At 43.3% G+C, this 21,992-nt stretch overlaps 2 protein-coding genes across 15 annotated transcripts in view; both read left to right on the forward strand.

The window, feature by feature from the left end:
- Positions 1-12,797, forward strand: part of pdlim5a (PDZ and LIM domain 5a) — a 131,666-nt gene extending 118,869 nt beyond the window's left edge. For all 11 annotated transcript variants that reach the window (XM_065011381.1, XM_065011380.1, XM_065011383.1 and 8 more), the window contains 5 exons: positions 5,341-5,545; positions 7,438-7,618; positions 8,586-8,706; positions 9,343-9,458; positions 9,967-12,797. In XM_065011381.1, the coding sequence (XP_064867453.1) occupies positions 5,341-5,545; positions 7,438-7,618; positions 8,586-8,706; positions 9,343-9,458; positions 9,967-10,059 (716 nt within the window). In that variant the 3' untranslated portion in view covers positions 10,060-12,797. The remainder of the gene's footprint in view (positions 1-5,340; positions 5,546-7,437; positions 7,619-8,585; positions 8,707-9,342; positions 9,459-9,966) is intronic.
- A 166-nt stretch (positions 12,798-12,963) lies between these two features.
- bmpr1ba (bone morphogenetic protein receptor, type IBa) overlaps positions 12,964-21,992 on the forward strand; it is a 167,825-nt gene continuing 158,796 nt past the window's right edge. For 3 of the 4 annotated variants that reach the window (XM_065011392.1, XM_065011394.1, XM_065011393.1), the window contains exon 1: positions 12,964-13,318. The gene's annotated coding sequence lies outside the window, so the exon portion shown is untranslated. The remainder of the gene's footprint in view (positions 13,319-21,992) is intronic. The other variant, XM_065011395.1, reaches the window with a different exon arrangement.

The raw sequence follows: 21,992 nt of genomic DNA on the forward strand, positions 1-21,992 counted from the left end.
CCGATATTTTACTCAACATAGTGTGGAATACACATACACTGAGTGTACATAACATTAAGAACACCTGCTCTGTCCATCACATAGACTGACCAGTTGAATCCAATGAAAAGCCACTTCAATCAGTGCAGATGAAGGGGGAGGAGACAGGTGAAAGAATGATTTTTTCAACCTTGAAACAACCTTGAAACATGGATTATATATGTGTGCCATTCAAAGGGTGAATGGGCAAGACAAAATATTTAAGTGCCTTTGAATGGGGTATGGTAGTAGGTGCCAGGCGCACCGGTTTGAGTGAGTCAAGAACTGCAACGCTGCTGGGTTTTTCACGCTCAACAGTTTCCCGTGTGTATCAAGAATGGTCCTCCACCCAAAGGACATCCAGCCAATTTACTGTGGGATGCTTTCGACACCTTATAGAGTCCATGCCCCGACGAATTGAGGCTATTCTGAGGGCGAAAGGGGGTGCAAATCAATATTAGGAAGGTGTTCCTATTTTTTTGTATACTCAGTGGTAATGTTATAGTAAATGTGTAAGAACTGTGACTCACAGGAGGTTGGTGGCACCTCAATTGGGAAGGACAGGCACGTGGTAATGGCTGGAGCGGAATAAGTGGAAAGGTATTAACAACATTAAACACGTGGTTTCCGTGGTTTCAATGTGTTTGATTCCATTCCATTTGCTCCATTCCAGCCATTATTATGAGCCGTTCTCTCCTCAGCAGCCTCCCCTGCTTTGGATCTATAGATTTCTTGAGAAATGTATGGAATTATTGTTTTTACACATCTACTGCGACATACAGTACCAGTCAAAAGTTTGGACACACCTACTCATTAATGACGATTTTGGAGGGTACTACAGTGTTAAATGCTGAGCTTTAATCTATGAACAGCATTCTTACATAGGTATTCCTCTTGTCCAGATGGGTTAGGGCAGAGTGCAGTGTGATTGCAATTGTGTCTGTGGACCTATTGGGGCGGTAAGCAAATTGGAGTGTGTCTAGGGTGTCAGGTAGGGTGGAGGTGATATGATCCTTGACTAGTCTCTCAAAGCACTTAATGATGACGGAAGTGAGTGCTACGGGGCGATAGTCATTTAGCTCAGTTACCTTAGCTCTCTTGGGAACAGGAACCATGTTGGCCCTCTTGAAGCATGTGGAAACAGCAGAATGGGATAGGGATTGATTGAATATGTCCGTAAGCTCACCAGCCATCTGGTCTACGCATGCTCTGAGGACGCGGCTATGGATGCTGTCTGGGCCGGCCGGCAGGCTTGCGGGGATTAACATGTTTAAATGTTTTACCCGTGTTGGCTGCGGTGAAGGAGAACCCGCAGGTTTTGGTAGCGGGCCGTGTCAGTGGCACTGTATTGTCCTCAAAGCGAGCAAAGAAGTTATTTAGTTTGTCTGGGAGCAAGACATCGGTGTCCATGACGGGGCTGGTTTTCTTTTTGTAATCCGTGATTGACCGTAGACCCTGCCACATACGTCTCGTGTCTGAGCCATTGAATTGCGACTCTACTTTGTCTCTATACTGACGCTTAGCTTGTTTGATTGCCTTGCGGAGGGAATAGCTACACTGTTTGTATTCGGTCATGTTTCCAGTCACCTTGTCATGATTAAAAGCAGTGGTTCACGCTTTCAGTTTTGTGCGAATGCTGCCATCAATCCACGGTTTCTGGTTGGGGAAGGTTTTAATAGTGGGTACAACATCACCGATGCACTTACTAATAAACTTACTCACCGAATCAGCGGTGAGTATACATCAATGTTGTTGTCTGAGGTTATCTGGAACATATCCCAGTCCACATGATCGAAGCAATCTTGAAGCGTGGAATCAGATTGGTCGGACCAGTGTTGAACAGACCTGAGCATGGGCATTTCCTGGTTTAGTTTCTGTCTATAGGGTCGGAGCAACAAAATCGAGTCGTGGTCAGATTTGCCGAAAGGAGTGCGAGCGAGGGCTTTGTATGCTTCATGGAAGGCAGAGTAGCAATGATCCAGAATGCTGCCAGCCCGGGTTGAGCATTCATTATGCTGATAAAATTTAGGGAGCCTTGTTTTCAGATTAGCTTTGTTAAAATCCCCAGCTACAATAAATGCAGCCTCAGGATATGTGGTTTCGAGTTTTCATAGAGTCCAATGAAGTCTTTTCAGGGCCGTCGAGGTGTCTGCTTGGGGGGGATATACACGGCTGTGAATATAGAGCGGTCTCTTGGTAGGTAATGCGGTCGGCATTTGATTGTAAGGAATTCTAGATCAGGTGAACAAAAGGACTTGAGTTCCTGTATGTTGTTATGATCACACCACGACTTGTTAATCATAATGCATGCACCCCCGCCCTTCTTCTTACCAGAGAGGTGTTTGTTTCTGTCGGCGCGATGCGTGAAGAAACCGGGTGGCTGTACTGACTCTGATAACGTATCCAGAGTGAGCCATGTTTCCGTGAAACAGAGAATGTTACAATCTCTGATGTCTCTCTGGAAGGCAACCCTTGCTCAAATTTTGTCTACCTTGTTGTCAAGAGACTGGACATTGGCAAGTAGTACACTCGGGAGTGGTAAGTGATGTGCACGTCTACAGGGCCTGACCAGAAGACCCTTCCGTCTGCCCCTTCTGCAGCGCCGTTGTTTTGGTTCGCCTACTGGGATCCAATCCATTGTCCTGGGTGGTGGTCCAAACAGAGGATCCGCTTCAGAAAAGTCGTATTCCTGGTTGTAATGTTAGTAAGTTGACGTTGCTCTAATATCCAATAGTTCTTCCCGGCTGTATGTAATAAAACTTAAGATTTCCTGGGGTAACAGTGTATGAAATAATACATAAAAAAACAAAATACTGCTTAGTTTCTTAAGAATGCGAAGCGAGATGAACATCTCTGTCGGCGCCATGTTGAAGACGGAGACACTGGTGGTGACACTGTCTGTGATTTATTTAGAATTCAAGGCACACTTAACCAGCATGGCTAACACAGAATTCTGCAGCGATACACCATCCCATCTGGTTTGCGCTTAGTGGGACTATCATTTGTTTTTCAACAGGACAATGACCCAACACACCTCCAGGCTGTGTAAGGGATATTTGACCAAGAAGGAGAGTGATGGACTGCTGCATCAGATAACCTGGCCTCCACAATCACCCGACCTCAACCTAATTGAGATGGTTTGGGATGAGTTGGACCGCAGAGTGAAGGAAAAGCAGCCAACAAGTGCTCAGTATATGTGGGAACTCCTTCAAGACGTTTGGAAAAGCATTCCAGGTGAAGCTGGTTGAGAGAATGCCAAGAATGTGCTAAGCTGTCATCAAGGCAAAGGGTGGCTACTTTGAAGAATCTAAAATCTTTTAAACACTTTTTTGGTTACTACATTATTCCATATGTGTTATTTCATAGTTTTGATGTCTTCACTATTATTCTACATTGTACAAAATAGAAAAAATAAATATAAACCCTGGAATGAGTAGGTGTGTCCAATCTTTTGAATGGTGCTGTACATATATTTTTGTATCTTTAATATACATAAAGTAAAGCATCCACTTCCAACAGTGGATGCCTGTATGTACGAAAGTATATATTTGTTTTCTTTGAATGAAGAAGTTAATCAGAGCAAGGTGCATGAAGCTCCTCTCGTAGTGGAATTAATGGCATGCACATTAAACTGAAAATAGTTTTAAAATAAACTCACGATTAGGACATAAATTGAATTAAATCTGGTGTGTTAGATATTTTGATTGACTCATATGGTTTTATCCTTTTACAGAAATGTTTGGTTTGAAATCTTATAGTGTGTAATGGTGATTTACTGAGGCTGAAGTGAATTCTGTTGCGGTCTGTTAGTGAGAAAAGAGTGTTATTTTCCATGGGCTAAGCGTGACATATTTTTCCATTAATCCCATTAAAGCCAGGCTTGCTGGCCGCTTTGCCTTTTCTCCTCCGTTGAAGATGTATACGCTCCACTCCATAAGAACAAAATATATTTACTGAGGGAGCTGTGAATAAAGGTTAGAGCCCCAGACCAACTCTATCCCCAGCCCCAGCCCCGGACCAACTCTATCCCCAGCCCCAGCCCCAGACCAACCCTATCCCCAACCCCAGCCCCAGACCAACCCTATCCCCAGCCCCAGCCCAACTCTATCCCCAGCTCCAGACCAACTCTATCCCCAGCCCCAGACCAACTCTATCCCCAGCCCCAGACCAACTCTATCCCCAGCCCAACTCTATCCCCAGCCCCAGCCCAACTCTATCCCCAGCCCCAGACCAACTCTATCCCCAGCCCCAGCCCAACTCTATCCCCAGCCCCAGCCCAACTCTATCCCCAGCCCCAGACCAACTCTATCCCCAGCCCCAGCCCAACTCTATCCCCAGCCCCAGCCCAACTCTATCCCCAGCCCCAGACCAACTCTATCCCCAGCCCAACTCTATCCCCAGCCCCAGCCCAACTCTATCCCCAGCCCCAGCCCCAGACCAACCCTATCCCCAGCCCCAGTCCAACTCTATCCTCAGTCCCAGACCAACTCTATCCCCAGCCCCAGCCCAACTCTATCCCCAGCCCAACTCTATCCCCATCCCCAGTCTCAACCTCATTCCCACCAGGTTTTACATGAACGCTATGCTGCTTCGGACCTGTGCCAATAAAGGCCTAGTTCACACAGTAATCCAACAAGCACTGTGCCACTAGAGTTGTCTAGTCCTTAAGAACTACTGACTTACAGGCTCTCTCTTTCACTAATGTGTTTTGACATGACAAAGAATGTCACTGTTGTCCGACTTGCACGTATGGCCCGTGACTTTGATCGATTGCTGCTGTGACGTTCATTTCAATACCCCTGATTAGTCTGCCTTTTGCGATGTCTGCAATGTCTGACCGCTTTCGATCGACCTCCGATCCCAGCTGCATTTGCAACACTGTTCCATTTCTGGAGCCCCAAAGTGGGATCAAAGGGGAGCTTGTTAGGCCAGGTGTTCCAGCGAGCTGTTGGAATGTCTTGCTGCTTGAAACAATTGATTCTGTGTTTTGCTCACTGGTGCTGTTGGTTTTACCTCCCTGATCCGGCCAGCTGCCTAGACCAGGTCACTTGGTCACAGAGGTCAACTCAGAGGTCAACTCAGAGAATAACACAAAACAAAAAGACGCCTGGAACACAAAGACCTAGAAGTGCAGGGATGCATGCGTGTGCGCATACTCATCCACACACTCACACACTTCCTCCCCCAAGTCCCCCAACATGTTTATGTTCATGATTCATCATTCAACATGTCTGAACTCTATCTGAGCTGTGTCTGAACTCTGTGTAGATTGTGTTGAAATGAATGAGTGCGTAAACTTACCACCCGCTTGTCATTCTGTAGGTTCAGGTTTCCCTAAACCAGGCCTTCAGACATGTTTTGGGGTGAGGGGGAACGGCACCACCAATGTTCTCCCTAAGGGCCCTGTCCCAGAGAGGCCGGCCCCCCAGCCCCATCCCAAAGACCAGGACACTCTGGTGCAGATGGCCGAACACATTCCTGCAGGGACACGCACGCCCATGTGTGGCCACTGCAACATGGACATCAGGTGAGAGAGAGAGGAGAGAGAGAGAGAGGGGGAGAGAGAGAAACATGGAGAGAAAGAGAGCGCGAGAGAGAGAGAAAGATAGCGAGAGTAAAGAGAGAAAGAGAGAGAGAAGCGAGAGAGAGAAAGAGAGCGAGCGAAAGAGAGAGAGTGTTAGAGATGGGGAATATGGACAAAAGTCTGTATCACAATTGATACATTGACCAGTTACTTATTTATACTAATCTTAAAACTATTACTACTTATTTTAATGTTGTAGCTATCAGTTGTTCTGTTAGCAATAGCCTATTAGCAGACTTCTTTCATTTCGAACATAACATTCTTCTAGTAAATGCAAATTATAATTTTTTTAGTAGAATGCCCTCGATAAATGATTGGTTTGGTCGGTGTTGATCATTTGTAGGTTATCCCACCTCTAGTTTGTTTGTTGGGGACCATACAGCACAGGACAGAGTTGGAGCCTGAGGGAAAAGCCTTTTGAAAGCCATTTCAATAGAATTACAATATTCAACTAAACATAATATGATCACTTATATCATTCCAAAATATGAATGAAAATAGTACACAGCACACACCTCTCTCTCTCTCTCCCTCTCTTTCTCTCTCTCTCTCTCCCTTTTGCTATCCTTCTCGCTCTCTTTCTTTCTCTGTTCTCTCTCACTCTCTTTCTCTCTCTTCTCTCTCTCTCGCTCTCTCTCTCTCTCTCTCGCTGTCTTTCTCTCTCTTTTCTCTAGCTCTCTTTCTCTCTCTCCATTTCTCTCTCCCACGCCCTCTCTCTCTCTCTTTCGATCTCCTCCTCCCTCCCTCCCTCCCTCCCTCCCTCCCTCCCTCCCTCCCTCCTTCCTTCCTTCCTTCCTTCCTTCCTTCCTTCCTTCCTTCCTTCCTTCCTTCCTTCCTTCCTTCCTTCCTTCCTTCCTTCCTTCCCTTTCCTTCCTTCCTTCTTCCTTCCTTCCTTCCTTCCTTCCTTCCTTCCTTCCTTCCCTCCCTCCCTCCCTCCCTTCCTTCCTTCCTTCCTTCCTTCCTTCCTTCCTTCCCTCCCTCCCTCCCTCCCTCCCTCCCTCCAATGATGGTATCTTGTTCATTTTTTAATTTGCCCAGAGTTAGGACTGTTGAATAGAACATGAGAGTCCGTGGCGGAGGAGGAGAACACACTGTCTGCATCCCAAATGGCACTGTTTTCCCTATGTAGTGCACTACTTTTGACCACGACCCATAGGGAAAAAACATAGGGCTCTGGTCAAAAGTAGTGCACTACACAGGGAATAGGGTGCCATTTGGGATTCAGACACGGGTTCTCTCCTCATCTTAATTACAGTTCATGGCTCTCAGCAGCCTGTTATTGGCCGGTAGCTAAGACTATCTCCTCTGGTGTTGGCTTACATTGCACCCCGAGGATAGGGTAGCAGATCTCACTCCTGCCTAAAGAGTGTCGGTTACGACACAGTTTAGAGTGACCATTGTGTGCATTAAATATCCCCCAGTTGTTTTCCCATATAAGCTAATCATCCTATTTGCAGGCGAATAGGCTTTGTTGACATTACAGTAGCTAAATGTACTGCTGTCCAAACAGTGATGGTTAAGGAAAATAAGGGTTAGAGTTCAACTGGGAGTATGATAGAAAATGCTGCTTCAGATGCTAATGTGAAAGTTTCATTGTATTTAGTTGAACTTAATTCATCATAAAAGGGTGTAATTTGTATTCAATTGAACTTAATTCATCTTAAAGGGGAGTAATTTGCTTAGGACGTTTTCTTCTTATAGTTTTTACTCCAAAACTACGAACCTTTCGGCTTTCACATACAGTATGTAGACACTGGTATGATGCTGAATATAATGCCTATGAGGTATACAATCATGCTCCTTTAAACTGAATGAAACCTGTTTTCCTCCTCCAGAGGCCCATTCCTGGTGGCCATGGGAAAGTCCTGGCACCCCGAGGAGTTTAACTGCGCCCACTGCCGGATCTCCCTGGCAGACATTGGCTTCGTGGAGGAGCAAGGCTCGGTCTACTGTGAACACTGCTACGAGGACTTCTTCGCACCTTCCTGTAGCCGCTGCCAGATGAAGATCCTGGGGGTAAGTCCTGAGGGGTATCCTACGAGGCAAGCTAGATCTACTCAGGGTTTTCTACCACTAACCAGCTTCAGTTAGCGTCACAGTCTTTCCTGACCGCGTCACCTGACCAGGAAAAACTCAGGTTCTTTATCAAGGGCTGTCAATCATTCTGTGACCCTCTGTTTTGACTGGATTGAAATGCTGACGTGAAAAGGACAGAGCGGCTTTGAGGAAACATGGGAGTGACAATTCACGACTGGGCACTAAGAGGCCTCGTTTTCCCCCGTCAGACGTTCACCCTCTTTCAACCCTTTATTCTTCATACTTGTCCACTCTTTTTTTATTTCTCACCCTTTCTAACCAGCTTACCTCTGTCTTTAACCCATTTTCTCACTCCCTCATTCTTAATCCCTCCGTATTCTTCTCCCTCCTTCATTCCAGCATTAGTCTATCCCCCTATGACCTCCCCAGTTCTCACAGCTGAATGGTGGGAAATCAGTGTGTGTGTGTTAAGCTCTGTCATGCGCTGCAGAGAAGAAAGGAGAACTGGAGAAAAGCTCTACGATCAGATGTGTAAAAATGAGCACCTAGCTGCCTGACATTTAGCACCCGGCTGCCTGGCATTTAGCACCTGGCGGCCTGGCATTTAGCACCTGGCGGCCTGGCATTTAGCACCTGGCGGCCTGGCATTTAGCACCCGGCGGCCTGGCATTTAGCACCTGGCAGCCTGGCCATCATCACCTGGCAGCCTGGCCATCAGCACCTGGCAGCCTGGCCATAAGTACCTGGCAGCCTGGCCATAAGTACCTGGCAGCCTGGCCTTCCTATAGATCAGTAGAAATGCTAGATGGGGAAAGGTCAATTAGAGGGCAGGGTAGATACACGCATGGTAGATACAGGGTACACGCATGCAGCTTTGTCACTGACAAGGCTCTGTAATGATGAGCTGGACTTACTGCATTAGTAATTGTCTGTGGTTTCCTTGCAGGAAGTGATCAATGCCCTGAAACAGACCTGGCACATCCATTGTTTCCTGTGTGCATCGTGCCAGCAGCCCATTAGGAACAACACCTTTCACCTGGAGGATGGAGAGCCCTACTGTGAAAGAGGTGAACACACATAGACTATGTCTCAATTATCTGTCATTCCTCCCACTTCCCTTCCGTGTTCAAGATGTGTGTGAAGTAGTGAACAAGTGTACTCTTCAGGAATAAGGAGATATTATTGGGACACACACAGGCTGACTGATTTTTCAGTTTTACAAGTAGTCTAGAGTTCAGGAGTGGTCTAGAGTTCAGTAGTAGTCTAGAGTTCAGTAGTAGTCTAGAGTTCAGGAGTGGTCTAGAGTTCAGTAGTAGTCTAGAGTTCAGTAGTAGTCTGAGTTCAGTAGTAGTCTGAGTTTAGTAGTAGTCTAGAGTTCAGTAGTAGTCTAGAGTTCAGTAGTAGTCTAGAGTTCAGTAGTAGTCTGAGTTCAGTAGTAGTCTGAGTTTAGTAGTAGTCTAGAGTTCAGTAGTAGTCTGAGTTCAGTAGTAGTCTAGAGTTCAGGGGTGGTCTAGAGTTCAGTAGTAGTCTGAGTTCAGGAGTAGTCTAGAGTTCAATAGTAGTCTGAGTTCAGTAGTAGTCTAGAGTTCAGTAGTAGTCTGAGTTCAGGAGTAGTCTAGAGTTCATGAGTAGTCTGAGTTCAGGAGTAGTCTAGAGTTCAGTAGTAGTCTGAGTTTAATTTTTAACTCTTCTCTTTTTTTCAGACTATTACTCCCTTTTTGGTACCGGTTGCCATGGTTGCGAGTTCCCCATAGAGGCAGGGGACAAGTTCTTGGAGGCTTTGGGCTTCACCTGGCATGACACCTGTTTTGTGTGTGTGGTACGTTAGACCTTGCAGTGTATGTGTGTTGCTGTGTGGCTCAGTTGGTCGAGCATGGGGTGAGTTTGATTCTCAGTGGGGCCACCCATACGAAAATGTATGCATGCACTACTGTAAATCGCTTTGGATAAAAAGTGTCTGCTAAATGGCATATAGTTATTATATGTATTTTCAAACTGGGTGGTTCAAGCCCTGAATGCTGATTGGCTGGCAGCCGTGGTATATCAGACCGTATACCACGGGTATGACAAAATATTTATTTGTACTGCTCTAATTACATTGGTAACCAGTTTATAATAGCAATAAGGCTCCTCGGGAGTTTGTGGTATATGGCCAATATACCACAGCTAAATGCTGTATCCAGTAACTCCGCATTGCGTTGTACTTAACAGCGGCTCTTAGCCGTGGTATATTGGCCATATACCACACCTCCTCTGGCCTTATTGCTTAATTATATGCACATGTATCTGTGTATGTATCTGTAACTGTGTCTATGTCTGTGTTCCAGATCTGCTGCACCACTCTGGAAGGTCAAGCCTTCTTCTCCAAAATGGACAAGCCTCTGTGCAGGAAACATGCACATAGTGTGGTGAAAATCTGAGCAAGGACAGGAGCAGATGGCGAGAGGAGAGCTGGAGGAAGAAGGAGCAGATGGCGAGAGGAGAGCTGGAGGAAGAAGGAGCAGATGGCGAGAGGAGAGCTGGAGGAAGAAGGAGCAGATGGCGAGAGGAGAGCTGGAGGAAGAAGGAGCAGATGGCGAGAGGAGAGCTGGAGGAAGAAGGAGCAGATGGCGAGAGGAGAGCTGGAGGAAGCAGGCTTGGCTAGACGGGGAACTTATGTTATGACTGTTGATGGTATTTGGATTATCCCCTAAACACCTCAGTCAGGGAAAGTCCAGAAGATCAGAGGGATCTCCATGGATACATCCCAAACGGTACCCTATTCCCTAGGTAGTGCACTACTCTTGACCAGAGCATGGTTGTATCCATGGAGATCACTCTGATCTTCTGGACTTTATCTAACTGAGGTGTTTAGTTCTGGCGATAAAGTGTTGTTTCCTGCTTTGTGTCAAGTATGATAGGGAATATGTAGTCATAATAATCATATGTTGGGTGCTTATACTCCTATTTCTATTGTCTATAAATGTATCCATGTATACTCCCCCCCCTTCATAGGATTATTGTGCCATTCTACCATTCTTCTATATGCTGTAATGAGCAAGCTGCCTCTCGTAATGAGACTAGACTAAAACGATATGTTTGTTTTGTTTTGAATGGCCAGAATCAACGATGTGTATATTTTACATGTACATCTCAAAGAATACAGTGTTTTGAAAAGCGGTAGAGGGGATATCGTTAAAGCTAAACCATGCTCATGCCCATGGTGCATTCAACTGTTAGAATTGGTCCCAGTTGAAAAAATAAATACATGGAATTTTCCTCCCCCCAAAAAAACATCTGCTTTTAGATGTGGTGGTTTGACTGTTTGATATCATTTCTACCAACGTGATAGAATCTACATTCAACTTATTGTATTACCGTTTCCAAAAGCCAAGTTGTTGTTGGCTACCCATCATACTGTACATGAAGGGATTTGAGAAATAATGATTGTAAAATAAGTATATTTTTGAGGGGCTGTTTGTAGCCTGAGTTCCAGTCTGTTTCTGCTATCACGCCAACTCATTGTAACTCATTGTGATGTCATGTCTCCCTTGACAATATAATTGGCAAGACCAAAAAAACAGGCTAGCTGTTTCATTGCCCTCGGAAAATGCCTACACTGAGAGGATGAGAGAAAACTGAAGAGTGAGGGGACAAATCAATACATTTTCCTTAATCTGTTTTCCCCTGAAGTCTCTTGAAGTCTCTTGCAGTGGAGGCTGCTGGGAGGAGGAGGACGGCTCATAATAATGTCTGGAACGGAGTGAATGGAATGGAATCAAACACATGGAAACCATGGAAACCACGTGTTTGATGTTGTTGATACCTTTCCAGCTATTCCGCTCCAGCCGTGACCACGAGCCCGTCCTCCCCATTTAAGGTACCACCAACCTCCTGTGGCCTCCTCCGTCTCAACAGAATTATTAATTGAATCTTGTTGTTGTTGATATGGATGAACGGTACAGAGGACAAGGAGTAAACCAAGTCACATAAACCAAGTCATTCTATGGTGATTAAAAAAAACTATGTTTATTTAGCTCTTGATTTATTATATAGTTTGTTATTATTAAAATGTCCAAAAGGTTAAAGTAAGGTCTTGGTCCATACTGTAATTCTCACATCCTGAAATCCTGTCATTGGTAATGGAGTGTAACAACCCTTCTCTTTTGACCTCAGCGGTCTCAATTAGCATTGGATTGAACTGTATGGCCTGTCATATGGCATATGTCACTGTTACATGAATGACTTAGCACCGCACATCTTCTAACACTGGTTCTCACAGGGTTTAACGTTCACATTAAGTGGCCTGTGTCGTGGATACTGGCAGACACAACCCACTGTAGGCTACCGGAGTCAGCATGTGTTCACCCCGCTGCCTTTCTGCCTCGCCATCCGTACTTCATTTCCTGTCTGTTCTTCACTAGTCTATCTCAATCAAATTATTTTCAAAAATTAACTAAGGTAACTAAAAAACAAGGTAAATAACATTCTAATTAGGTTATTACCCTTTTTGTGAAAATCACATGAGGAGGATTACTGGTCCTGTCTTTGCAAATACTATTGGTTATCTTAACATATCAATTAAGATCTTATATTTTAATTAGATTGATGTGAAAATATTCCTGTAAAAGCATATTTAAAGGTGCAATACTCACCTTTAAATATGCAATTCCTGGTTGCAAAAAATTCTAATAGTTCACCTAATTTCTGTTTATGTGACAAAACAAGGTATCATTGTGTAGAGCATAATTGTACTATCTAAACTGCTGTGAAATATATTTTCCATAACCAAAAAGAGTGTATTTTCTGCTGTTTGAAGCTGGTGTACAAAACTGAAAGTAAAAGAAGCAAAAAACAAACCATAAGAATGGTAAGCATAGAAATAGCGCACATAGAAAACATCTAACGCTTCTTAGACTTGTTTTCAATGAGAATGACAGATCTATAACTCACATGTCTTTGTGAATTTGGTCGGGTTGTCCAAAAAAATGACATAATGCATCTTTAAAAGCATAGTGTAGTGGAATCATCTTCCTGTTCATTGTTTTAACAAGAGTCATGTAATCACCACCATGGCCCTCAATGGGTTGTATTTATGTCTTCTGAATAAAGAGAACCACACAATTCAATGCATAATGATGTAATCTAAATGAAAAAATAAACCCCCCCTGAAATTTGACTCAGTCACTTGTATTTTTAAATCTGAGATCCACATTTCATGACTGTTCCACTGGCACACATTGATGATATTAGTTACTTCAATGCCAAGGTAGCGTTGACCCCCAGCCGTTCCATATGTATTTGATCTATTTCAGAGCTACCACTCCTCATTCAACTTGTCAACCAATCAGCAAGGAGAATCAGGTGTGCTAGTTAAAGCTACAACAAAATTGTGAAACGTCTGGGGGTCCCCGAGTAGAGGTTTGAGAACCATTAACAATGGTTAATTTAAAAGCTGTTTTCTTAACTGCAATTCTTCAAGACGTCGGTAGTTGGAGCGAAGGAACGGAGCATTTCTTAAGAAGTGTAACGCTTTTTTGAGAGGCAAGGTAGAGAGGTTGTTGACTCAAAAATGCGAACGTGAGACAACTGCAGAACGGAAAGACGGACGGTCGGGTCCTCTAGTGTTGAGAAGAGTATCATCTGTAGTGGATTCCCGAGGTGCTGACTACAAAAGTGTTCTATCATTCTGAGAGTAAGGTGAGAACAAAAAATGTGGTCTAGAAAGTTGAATTACTTTGTGAGCTGGAGGCTTTTCAATTTCGAACAGTCGAATTGCTGCCTTCATCAGTCTGAAATGTACTGCGATAATCACAGGTAGAACAGCAAAACATGTTTATTTAGTCACGGGAGTTGAGTAGTTGGCATTTTACACAATCAAGAAATGTAGCCTACCCTCCCAGTTTGAGACACTTTGTTGCTATAACACTTTTTGATGGCGTTTCAGATATCCAGTAGCTTACAATGACATCTCCAGAGCTCTATATATAATGCAACTAAAATGAGGCTTTTCACACAGCCTGGTCTCATAGACTAAACGTAATATTGTGAACGTAAATCCGGGTTATCAAATTAGTATGGCATGTTGCTTTTCACACAGCCTGGTCTCATAGACTAAACGTAATATTGTGAACGTAAATCCGGGTTATCAAATTAGTATGGCATGTTGCTTTTCACACAGCCTGGTCTCATAGACTAAACTTAACATTGTGAACGTAAAATGAGTATGGCATGTTGCAATTTGTATGGTTACAGAAGATTATACACTTAATAACTTTTGGATCGGTGTCCTGTCCATGGGACTGTTGCGCTAACGTAGGCTAATGCGATTAGGATGAGGTTGTAAGTAACAACAACATTTCCCAGGACATAGATATATCTGATATTTGCAGAAAGCTTAAATTATTGTTAATCAAACTGCACTGTCCAGTTTACAGAGCTATTACAGTGAAAGAATACCATGCTATTGTTTGAGGAGAATGCACAGTTTTGAACATAACATTATTAATAAACAAATTAGGCACATTTGGGCAGTCTTGATACAACATTTTGAACAGAAATACAGATCAGTCTAAAATGGTACACATGCACTACTGCCATCTAGCGGACAAAATAACTATTTTTCCTCCTTTGTATTATCCTGTACCTGATCTATTGTGTTATATTCTTCTACATTCCTTTCACATTTACACAAACCTCATAGTGTTTCCTTTCAAATGGTACCAATAATATGCATATCCCTGCTACAGGCAGTTAGATTTGGGTATGTCATTTTAGGAGCAAATTGGAAAAAAAGGGTTGGATCCTTAATTTAAAGGAAAATTACAAACAAAAGCTATATTTTTGTATTTGTTTCATTAATCCATTGTTGATAAAGTCCCAAAATGTTTTGCTTGTCAGAAACAATGTTTTCACCATATGATGCAAAAGGCATTATACAGGCGATTTTTCTGTATTTTAAAAGATACATATCTTAAATTTGATAGCTGACAAGCAAAACATTTTGGGACTATATCAACGACGGACTAATCGTTTTTTGGGTGGAATTGTCCTTTAAGGCTAACAAAAAGAGGGTGGTTGGTTGGGTGTGTAACACGAGCATGTAGCAACCATAACCTTTTAGCGAACCCTAACCCTTTAACCTAACTCCTAACCTTAACCCCTAGCCTAGCCAAAGTTAGCCAGCTAGCTAACATTAGCGTTAGTCACCTAGCCATCTAGCTAACATTAGCGTTAGTCACCTAGCCATCTAGCTAACATTAGCCAAACAAATTGGATTTCGTAACATATCATATGTTGTGCAAGTTCGTAACATATTGTACATTTTGCAAATTCACAACATGTTCAACGTTTTGCAAATTTGTAACATATTAGAAGGAATGGATGATGGACATCCAGAAATGAATATATACCGTAAGAAACGTAACGTATACTCAATGGTGTTGTTGGCTTTACATACAGAATAATACAAAATGGTCTGAGACCAGGTTGCAGCACATCTCAGCTAGCACATTTGGTTCCTTGGAAGTTGTTGGAACATATGTGTTTGACAAGTAAAACATTACGTTTTTCAAACATTCTGAGAACAGAAGTGAACATTTTGCCTGTTCTGGGAATGTTTATTTTTATGTTGCAGGGAGGATCTGAGAACGTTTTACTCTGGTTCCTTGAAAGTTTTTCGGGGAGGTTTTATTAACGCTCAGAGAGAGGAAATTATTAGGTTATTTGAAGTTAATGAAATAACACTCTGAGAACATTCTCTAAATCTTGTGGAAGTTTTATAGTTATTGAAAGTGGTTATTGAAAGTGAAGCGCAACAGGTTCCGTGATAGAAATTAAATGGTAATTTACTTGCATTTTAGTCTAACAGACCCCATTTCAAAGGAAACAAGCACTCATTAAGATCAGGTGTGGCCAATTAGTGGGCACGGTTATCACACCTGAACACACTTAACAAAATGTTTGTTTTACGCTGAGAAAAGCAAGTATATGTTTTTAAATAACGTTATTGGAGCGTTTTCTGAACGTTACTAACACCGTTCAGAAGCATAACAACGCATGCCTTCAGGCCACATCAATGCGCACGAATAATCTTTGCGATGTTGTCAGCCAATCCGTCTATAGTGTAACGACCTTGGGTTTATAAGCACGGAAATGCTTTTGCGGCACAGTCGATGGGGCGCCGGACCTCGGGCTCGAAGGTCGAGGGTTCGAGACCTGCTCCCTGCTGTTTCGTTACAATATGTAACCGTATAGCTTCAGTCCCTCTCCTCGCCCCGAACCAGGGACCCTCTGCACACATCAACAGTCACCCTCGAAGCATCGTTACCCATCGCTCCACAAAAGCCACGGCACTTGCAGGGCAAGGGGAACCACTACGTCAAGGTCTCAGAGCGAGTGACGTCACCGATCGAAACGCTATTAGCGCGCACCACCGCTAACTAGCGGAGGGGTTGGGTTAAATGTGGAAGACACATCTCAGTTGAAATCATTCTGACTAGGTATCCCCCTTTCCTACATTCTTAGAACATTGCTTAAGTCACACCATTTTTGAAAACGGTCCCAGAATATAGTAAAAATATAGCATTAAATACAACCACATGGGAACTTGTGTGGAATGTTCTGAGGAAGTACTGAATTTCCCACAGAAGAACATTGTTTCTTAAAGTTCTCTGAACAATTTGAGAACATGACTTTAAATATAAGCATGAGGAAACCTGTAGGAAACATAATGAGGAAGTACTGAAATTTCCACAGAAAACCTTTTTCATTTATGTTTTTGGAACTATTTGACAACATTGCCAATGTCAAACCATTTGGAGAACGTTCCTAGAACACTACCAAAAATGTAATTAAATGTAACGATGCATTAACAGGATGTTTCCTAAAAGTTCAAGTATTGAAATGCCAAGAAATTATATATTTTTTGGTTGTAAAATTCCTTCAATGTGTTGAGAATGTTCCAAATTCAACCTACTATCCTGCAACATTCTGGGAAGGTTCAAGGTCATATTCAAAATAACCATAGGACAATGATACTCAAGGAAAGTGTCAACCTGGATGTTATAAGGCTGCATCTCAAAATATTCCCTATTTATTGAACTACATTAGACCAGGCCCTCTAGGGTCGTTTTGACCAGGGCCGTTAGGGTCGTTTTGACCAGGGCCCTCTAGGGTCGTTTTGACCAGGGCCCTCTAGGGTCGTTTTGACCAGGCCCTCTAGGGTCGTTTTGACCAGGCCCTCTAGGGTCGTTTTGACCAGGCCCTTTAGGGTCGTTTTGACCAGGGCCACTAGGGTCGTATATGAGCTCTATTTTTGCCTGGTGTTAAGGTGACGCTAGTGTCAAATGCATGTTAGTTTGACATTTCGTCATTTAAACTGGGGCACTGGCATTTTCCAGCCCTAATGCCAGGTTCGTTAATTGACCCGTCTTATCTCAGCTCAGATGGGTGGGGTGAAAATATGAGGTATGTCCTTAACATGATCCAAAGTACTAATTTCAGCCAGCGCTGATAGGGATATTTAAGACCAACCAAAAGCTGGTTTTAGCGGTAACACAGTTCGTTATGACATTAACTTTGACTGCAGAAACGCAGTCTATCCAGCCGTGCCCATAGGGACATGGAACAAGAGTAGCCTAATGTGCCTGTGTGCTTCGTATTTAGAAACATAAAAAATGAATGCTTTTTCCCCATTTAGTTTTATTTGACTAAAAACCAAGCATAGTCTACCCCTCCTCTCAATGAAACCTTTTTCTTTGTCTGTCCAATGCAATTGCAAGTAGTCAAGACTGTTGGGAAAAAAAGGGTTGGCTCCTGAGACTGCATGGAAAAAAAATCTTAATCACCAAAATTGTACTAAAATATCAAGTTTGAGAGGAGTAAAACAGTGAGATGACAATCTTTTTTTTTTATCTCTGCATTGTAGGCAGACCCACATTATTTTAGCCATGCTGGTCCTGTTCTGGATGTACATAACCCCCCCCCGCTCCATCATGTAGGTTACGTGTCCATGCCCATCATGGAACCTGTATAAAGGGCTTGTTTTCCATTTCATATGGTCAAAACCCAAGCCCTCCCTTAGGTCTACTGTAACCAATTCTGGTTCAACAGCAATGAATGTCTTTGTTTTTATTTGGGCAGTTTTATGATATCATTACATTTGACATGTATTTATTGTCGTTGTTAAAACCCCCCCCCCAAAAAAAAATGTGCTTGTATTTCATAGAATTTTATTGCAACCAAACTTATTAAAACAATTCACATTTCTGGTTTCATGGTGACAACGTCCGTGGTGCGCTTGCGATGCAATTTGAGAGATGTGTGAATGTGATCTTATCTGTAAGATGGTTCTGATTATGTTCATTAAACCTAGGCCTATTTGGGAACAGTACAACGGTGAGAGGACATTCTCTCTTTTTAGTTAATACAGGATCTTTTTCCAGTAACTGAAAAGTTTGGGATGTGGGTAAAACCCTCCGTCATCTACTGTGTTTTAATATGATATGGCCCACGGGGAGAAATTATGGTGTGACAGCCTATTGAAAACAAGGTTTTTATTTTGATTATAATTATTCGTTCTGTTTTCATCAATAAATAATGTAATCTTACATAGTAGGCCTAGCCCCTATACCAGTGTGAATGCTATTGGATACATACAATAACACAACAATGTGGGCTGCAAATGGGTTCAAGTTAACCTACTTAGCAAAGATAGGTCTACATTTTGTTATTTCATTTCTGTAACCCATTGAACTAACTATAACGGACTGACATTGGAATTGGAGTTGATTCCAAGGCATTACATAAAACTTGAAGCAATTCTATATTTCGCCATGAAGCACGTTCTGATTGGCCAGTGAGAGGCCAAGCCTCGACACACCACACAACTCAAAATCAGGCCCCTTTTGACCTAAACACTAGCAAGTGCGCCAATTTAATTGTGATAGTGAAAATAGAATTTCTGTCACACCCCTGAGCCTATAGGACAACCGCCTGCTCTTAGATTGACCATCGTTAGGTTTGGTCAAACAGAGCCCTGTAAGACATATGGTGGCCTGATTTGGGACTTTGCCATAATAGCCTCTGTCATTGAACTACTATGTTTAGGAACCGTGGGGTCGGGGAGATGTGGATAGACACAACAGCAGTGCTTGGCTCCCTTTGTGTAACACATTGACTATGCAGTTAGTTTAGCGAGATAAAAACAGGGTGAGCTATACACACTGTTATATACACAACTGCTGATGAGGAATGAGATCCCGTTCCCTGATTGCCTCGTATAGCATCTCCATGTAACAAATGGTGCGTGAAAAGACTCTCATTAACTTGAGTCAAGATGGGACTAAAGCCTCTCATTGCCATCATGATGAATACAGTGGCAGCAAGTCTATCGTACGTAGCCTTGCAACAGCCTTGTTTTGGAGCTGATGTCCTGTCTGTGTAGTGTGAGGCAGCTTGATGTACCAGTACACCCCCTGGACAGGGCTCTAGTCTATCTCCTGTCTGTGTAGTGTGAGGCAGCTTGATGTACCAGTACACCCCCTGGACAGGGCTCTAGTCTATCGTACGTAGCCTTGCAACAGCCTTGGCTTGGAGCTGATGTCCTGTCTGTGTAGTGTGAGGCAGCTTGATGTACCAGTACACCCCCTGGACAGGGCTCTAGTCTATCTCCTGTCTGTGTAGTGTGAGGCAGCTTGATGTACCAGTACACCCCCTGGACAGGGCTCTAGGTTATCTCCTGTCTGTGTAGTGTGAGGCAGCTTGATGTACCAGTACACCCCCTGGACAGGGCTCTAGTCTATCGTACAGCACTGGATATTCCATGCCTCTATGAGTCAAGGCTGGAAGTAATAGTGCCTAATACACTGAAGAAAGGAGAGAAAAGAACTCAAACCAAATAAAGCCCCTTACTGTATAGTCGCCCCCTCCCCCTCCCTTCTCTCTGAGTCTATAACCAGGCCCAGCTGTCTGTCAGTGTGGATTATGACAAGCGTATGTCTGAGGAGTGTTTGACCATATGGCAATATGTGTCCAATTCTTACCTCTTCTCTCTGCGTGAGCTCTATCGCCTTGGGACAAAGCAGGAAAACAGTCAGCAAATATGAACAAGGGAAGTATATGAGCAGATGTGTGTGTGTGTGTGTGTCAGAAATGAGACACTGTGGCATTGTGAGGGTAGTTGTCTACTATTTTAGCTAAGGCGTCTTAGATGAAAGCCAGCTTAATTGGGGAAAAACATTACGGATCCACAAATCAGTTCACTGCTTCAATTGACTGTGTCATTTGGTTTAAAACCCTGAACAGTTCCATGCTGTGTCTGTGGTGTGTTACTATGGATCCCCTGACATCATCTGATGTCTCAGGAGGCTTTTGTGTGAGTGCTGAATTCAGTTCACATTTTGGTACGGAAGGAAAGCCAGAAGCCAAGAATAGCAGGTTTATTGAAGTAAATCTGAACTGCTATCCTTCTGTTTAAAGCAGCAGGCAGGAACACACACCCATCTAGGCTGTCCGTGTGATTTGTACCTGTTTGACTATGGTGTGACTTCAAAAGAGCTCTGTTGCCACAGGGCGAGGTGTAAACGAATGGCCTTTTGACTGTAATTAACTGAGTTCCTGGATTCTACCAGACAATCAAATAACTGTTCATCAACCTGAGAATCAGATAAGGGACATGATCAAGTTCTTAAGTTCATGTCCTACTTTGTCATTTTAAAGAACACTTTTTAAAATATTCCTTTCAAGACTGCACAATAATTACAACGTTACTGTAACAAAATCTAACTTTCCACTCATGTGGCTTATGGTTTCTCTCCGTAGAGTTTTGAGTTGTATTAGTCCAGGATACACATGGTAGACACACCGTCCAACTAAGTGCTTCTTTACAGGTTCCTTCTCGACAACGCAACAAAAATAAGACATAATAAAAGAGAAGAATACGAACATGAAGTCAAATGGCTCATTAGAATATAATGAACATTTCAGCATAAGTATAATACAGGAAGACATATATTTTTTTTTTGAGAGAAAGGATCTTTTAAAGATCTACCCGAACGAGCCATGTAAACATCTTTCAGCACATTCGGGGTCATCAATAGTTCTAAGAATCTTTGATGGGGGGTGGGGCCACAAAATTTGAATTCATCATGGGGGGGGGGGGGCAGATTTGGCAATTTAAAAATCAATTTCATGCATTTCTACTCATTTGCCATGGTGCAGAGCGAAAGATGTGTGGTTTTAAAGCCAATTTCATGCATTTCTACTCATTTGCCATGGGGCAGAGAGAAAGATGTGTGGTTTTAAAGCCAATAACCTGCAATTCTACTCATTTGCCATATGGTGGATAGAGGTGTTTGGAGTTTTTAATATATCTGACTGAGAGTGACTGACAAACCCGCTGATGTTACACCCATCTCTGTTGGTCCACCCTCTGATGTTACACCCATCTCTGATGTTACACCCATCTCTGATGTTACACCCATCTCTGTTGGTCCACCCGCTGATGTTACACCCATCTCTGTTGGTCCACCCTCTGATGTTACACCCATCTCTGTTGGTCCACCCTCTGATGTTACACCCATCTCTGTTGGTCCACCCTCTGATGTTACACCCATCTCTGTTGGTCCACCCTCTGATGTTACACCCATCTCTGTTGGTCCACCCTCTGATGTTACACCCATCTCTGTTGGTCCACCCTCTGATGTTACACCCATCTCTGTTGGTCCACCCTCTGATGTTACACCCATCTCTGTTGGTCCACCCTCTGATGTTACACCCATCTCTGTTGGTCCACCCTCTGATGTTACACCCATCTCTGTTGGTCCACCCTCTGATGTTACACCCATCTCTGTTGGTCCACCCTCTTCTTTTGCCACGCCCACTTTCAGACACTGAAAAGCTAGTTATACACCTTCCGCGTTCAATGAATCAGCATGTCGGACATTTCAGAGTTTCCTAGTTCTGACTAGCATGTGAACGTGGCAACTCCAAGTATGTAGTTACCCATACTTGGACCCTGCAACCAAACTTCCTTCTCTGTAACGACAGGAAGTAAGCCCAGTCAATAGGGGAAGAAATTCTGAGCTCTCTTTAATGAGTAAACTTTGGGGTGGTTCAGCAGGGCACAATGTTGTGGAACTTTCTGATTTTATAAATCTGTTATGTAAAAGAAACATGCCTCCCTAACATGTAGAGTAAGGAATCATGTCGTCGTCATTCATTACATTTCTATCTGCAATGTTCCACAACGTTTTCCTACTGAACGTGGCCCTGCAAGGCTAGCACGTTCGGCGACGCGGTTGATGCAGGAGTCTCTGGCTACAGTAGAGAGTAGAAGAACCTGTCTGTTCTGCAGAATGCAGTCTAGTTGTTT

Source organism: Oncorhynchus nerka, linkage group LG27 (assembly GCF_034236695.1).
Source record: "Oncorhynchus nerka isolate Pitt River linkage group LG27, Oner_Uvic_2.0, whole genome shotgun sequence".
NCBI classification, from domain to species: domain Eukaryota; kingdom Metazoa; phylum Chordata; class Actinopteri; order Salmoniformes; family Salmonidae; genus Oncorhynchus; species Oncorhynchus nerka.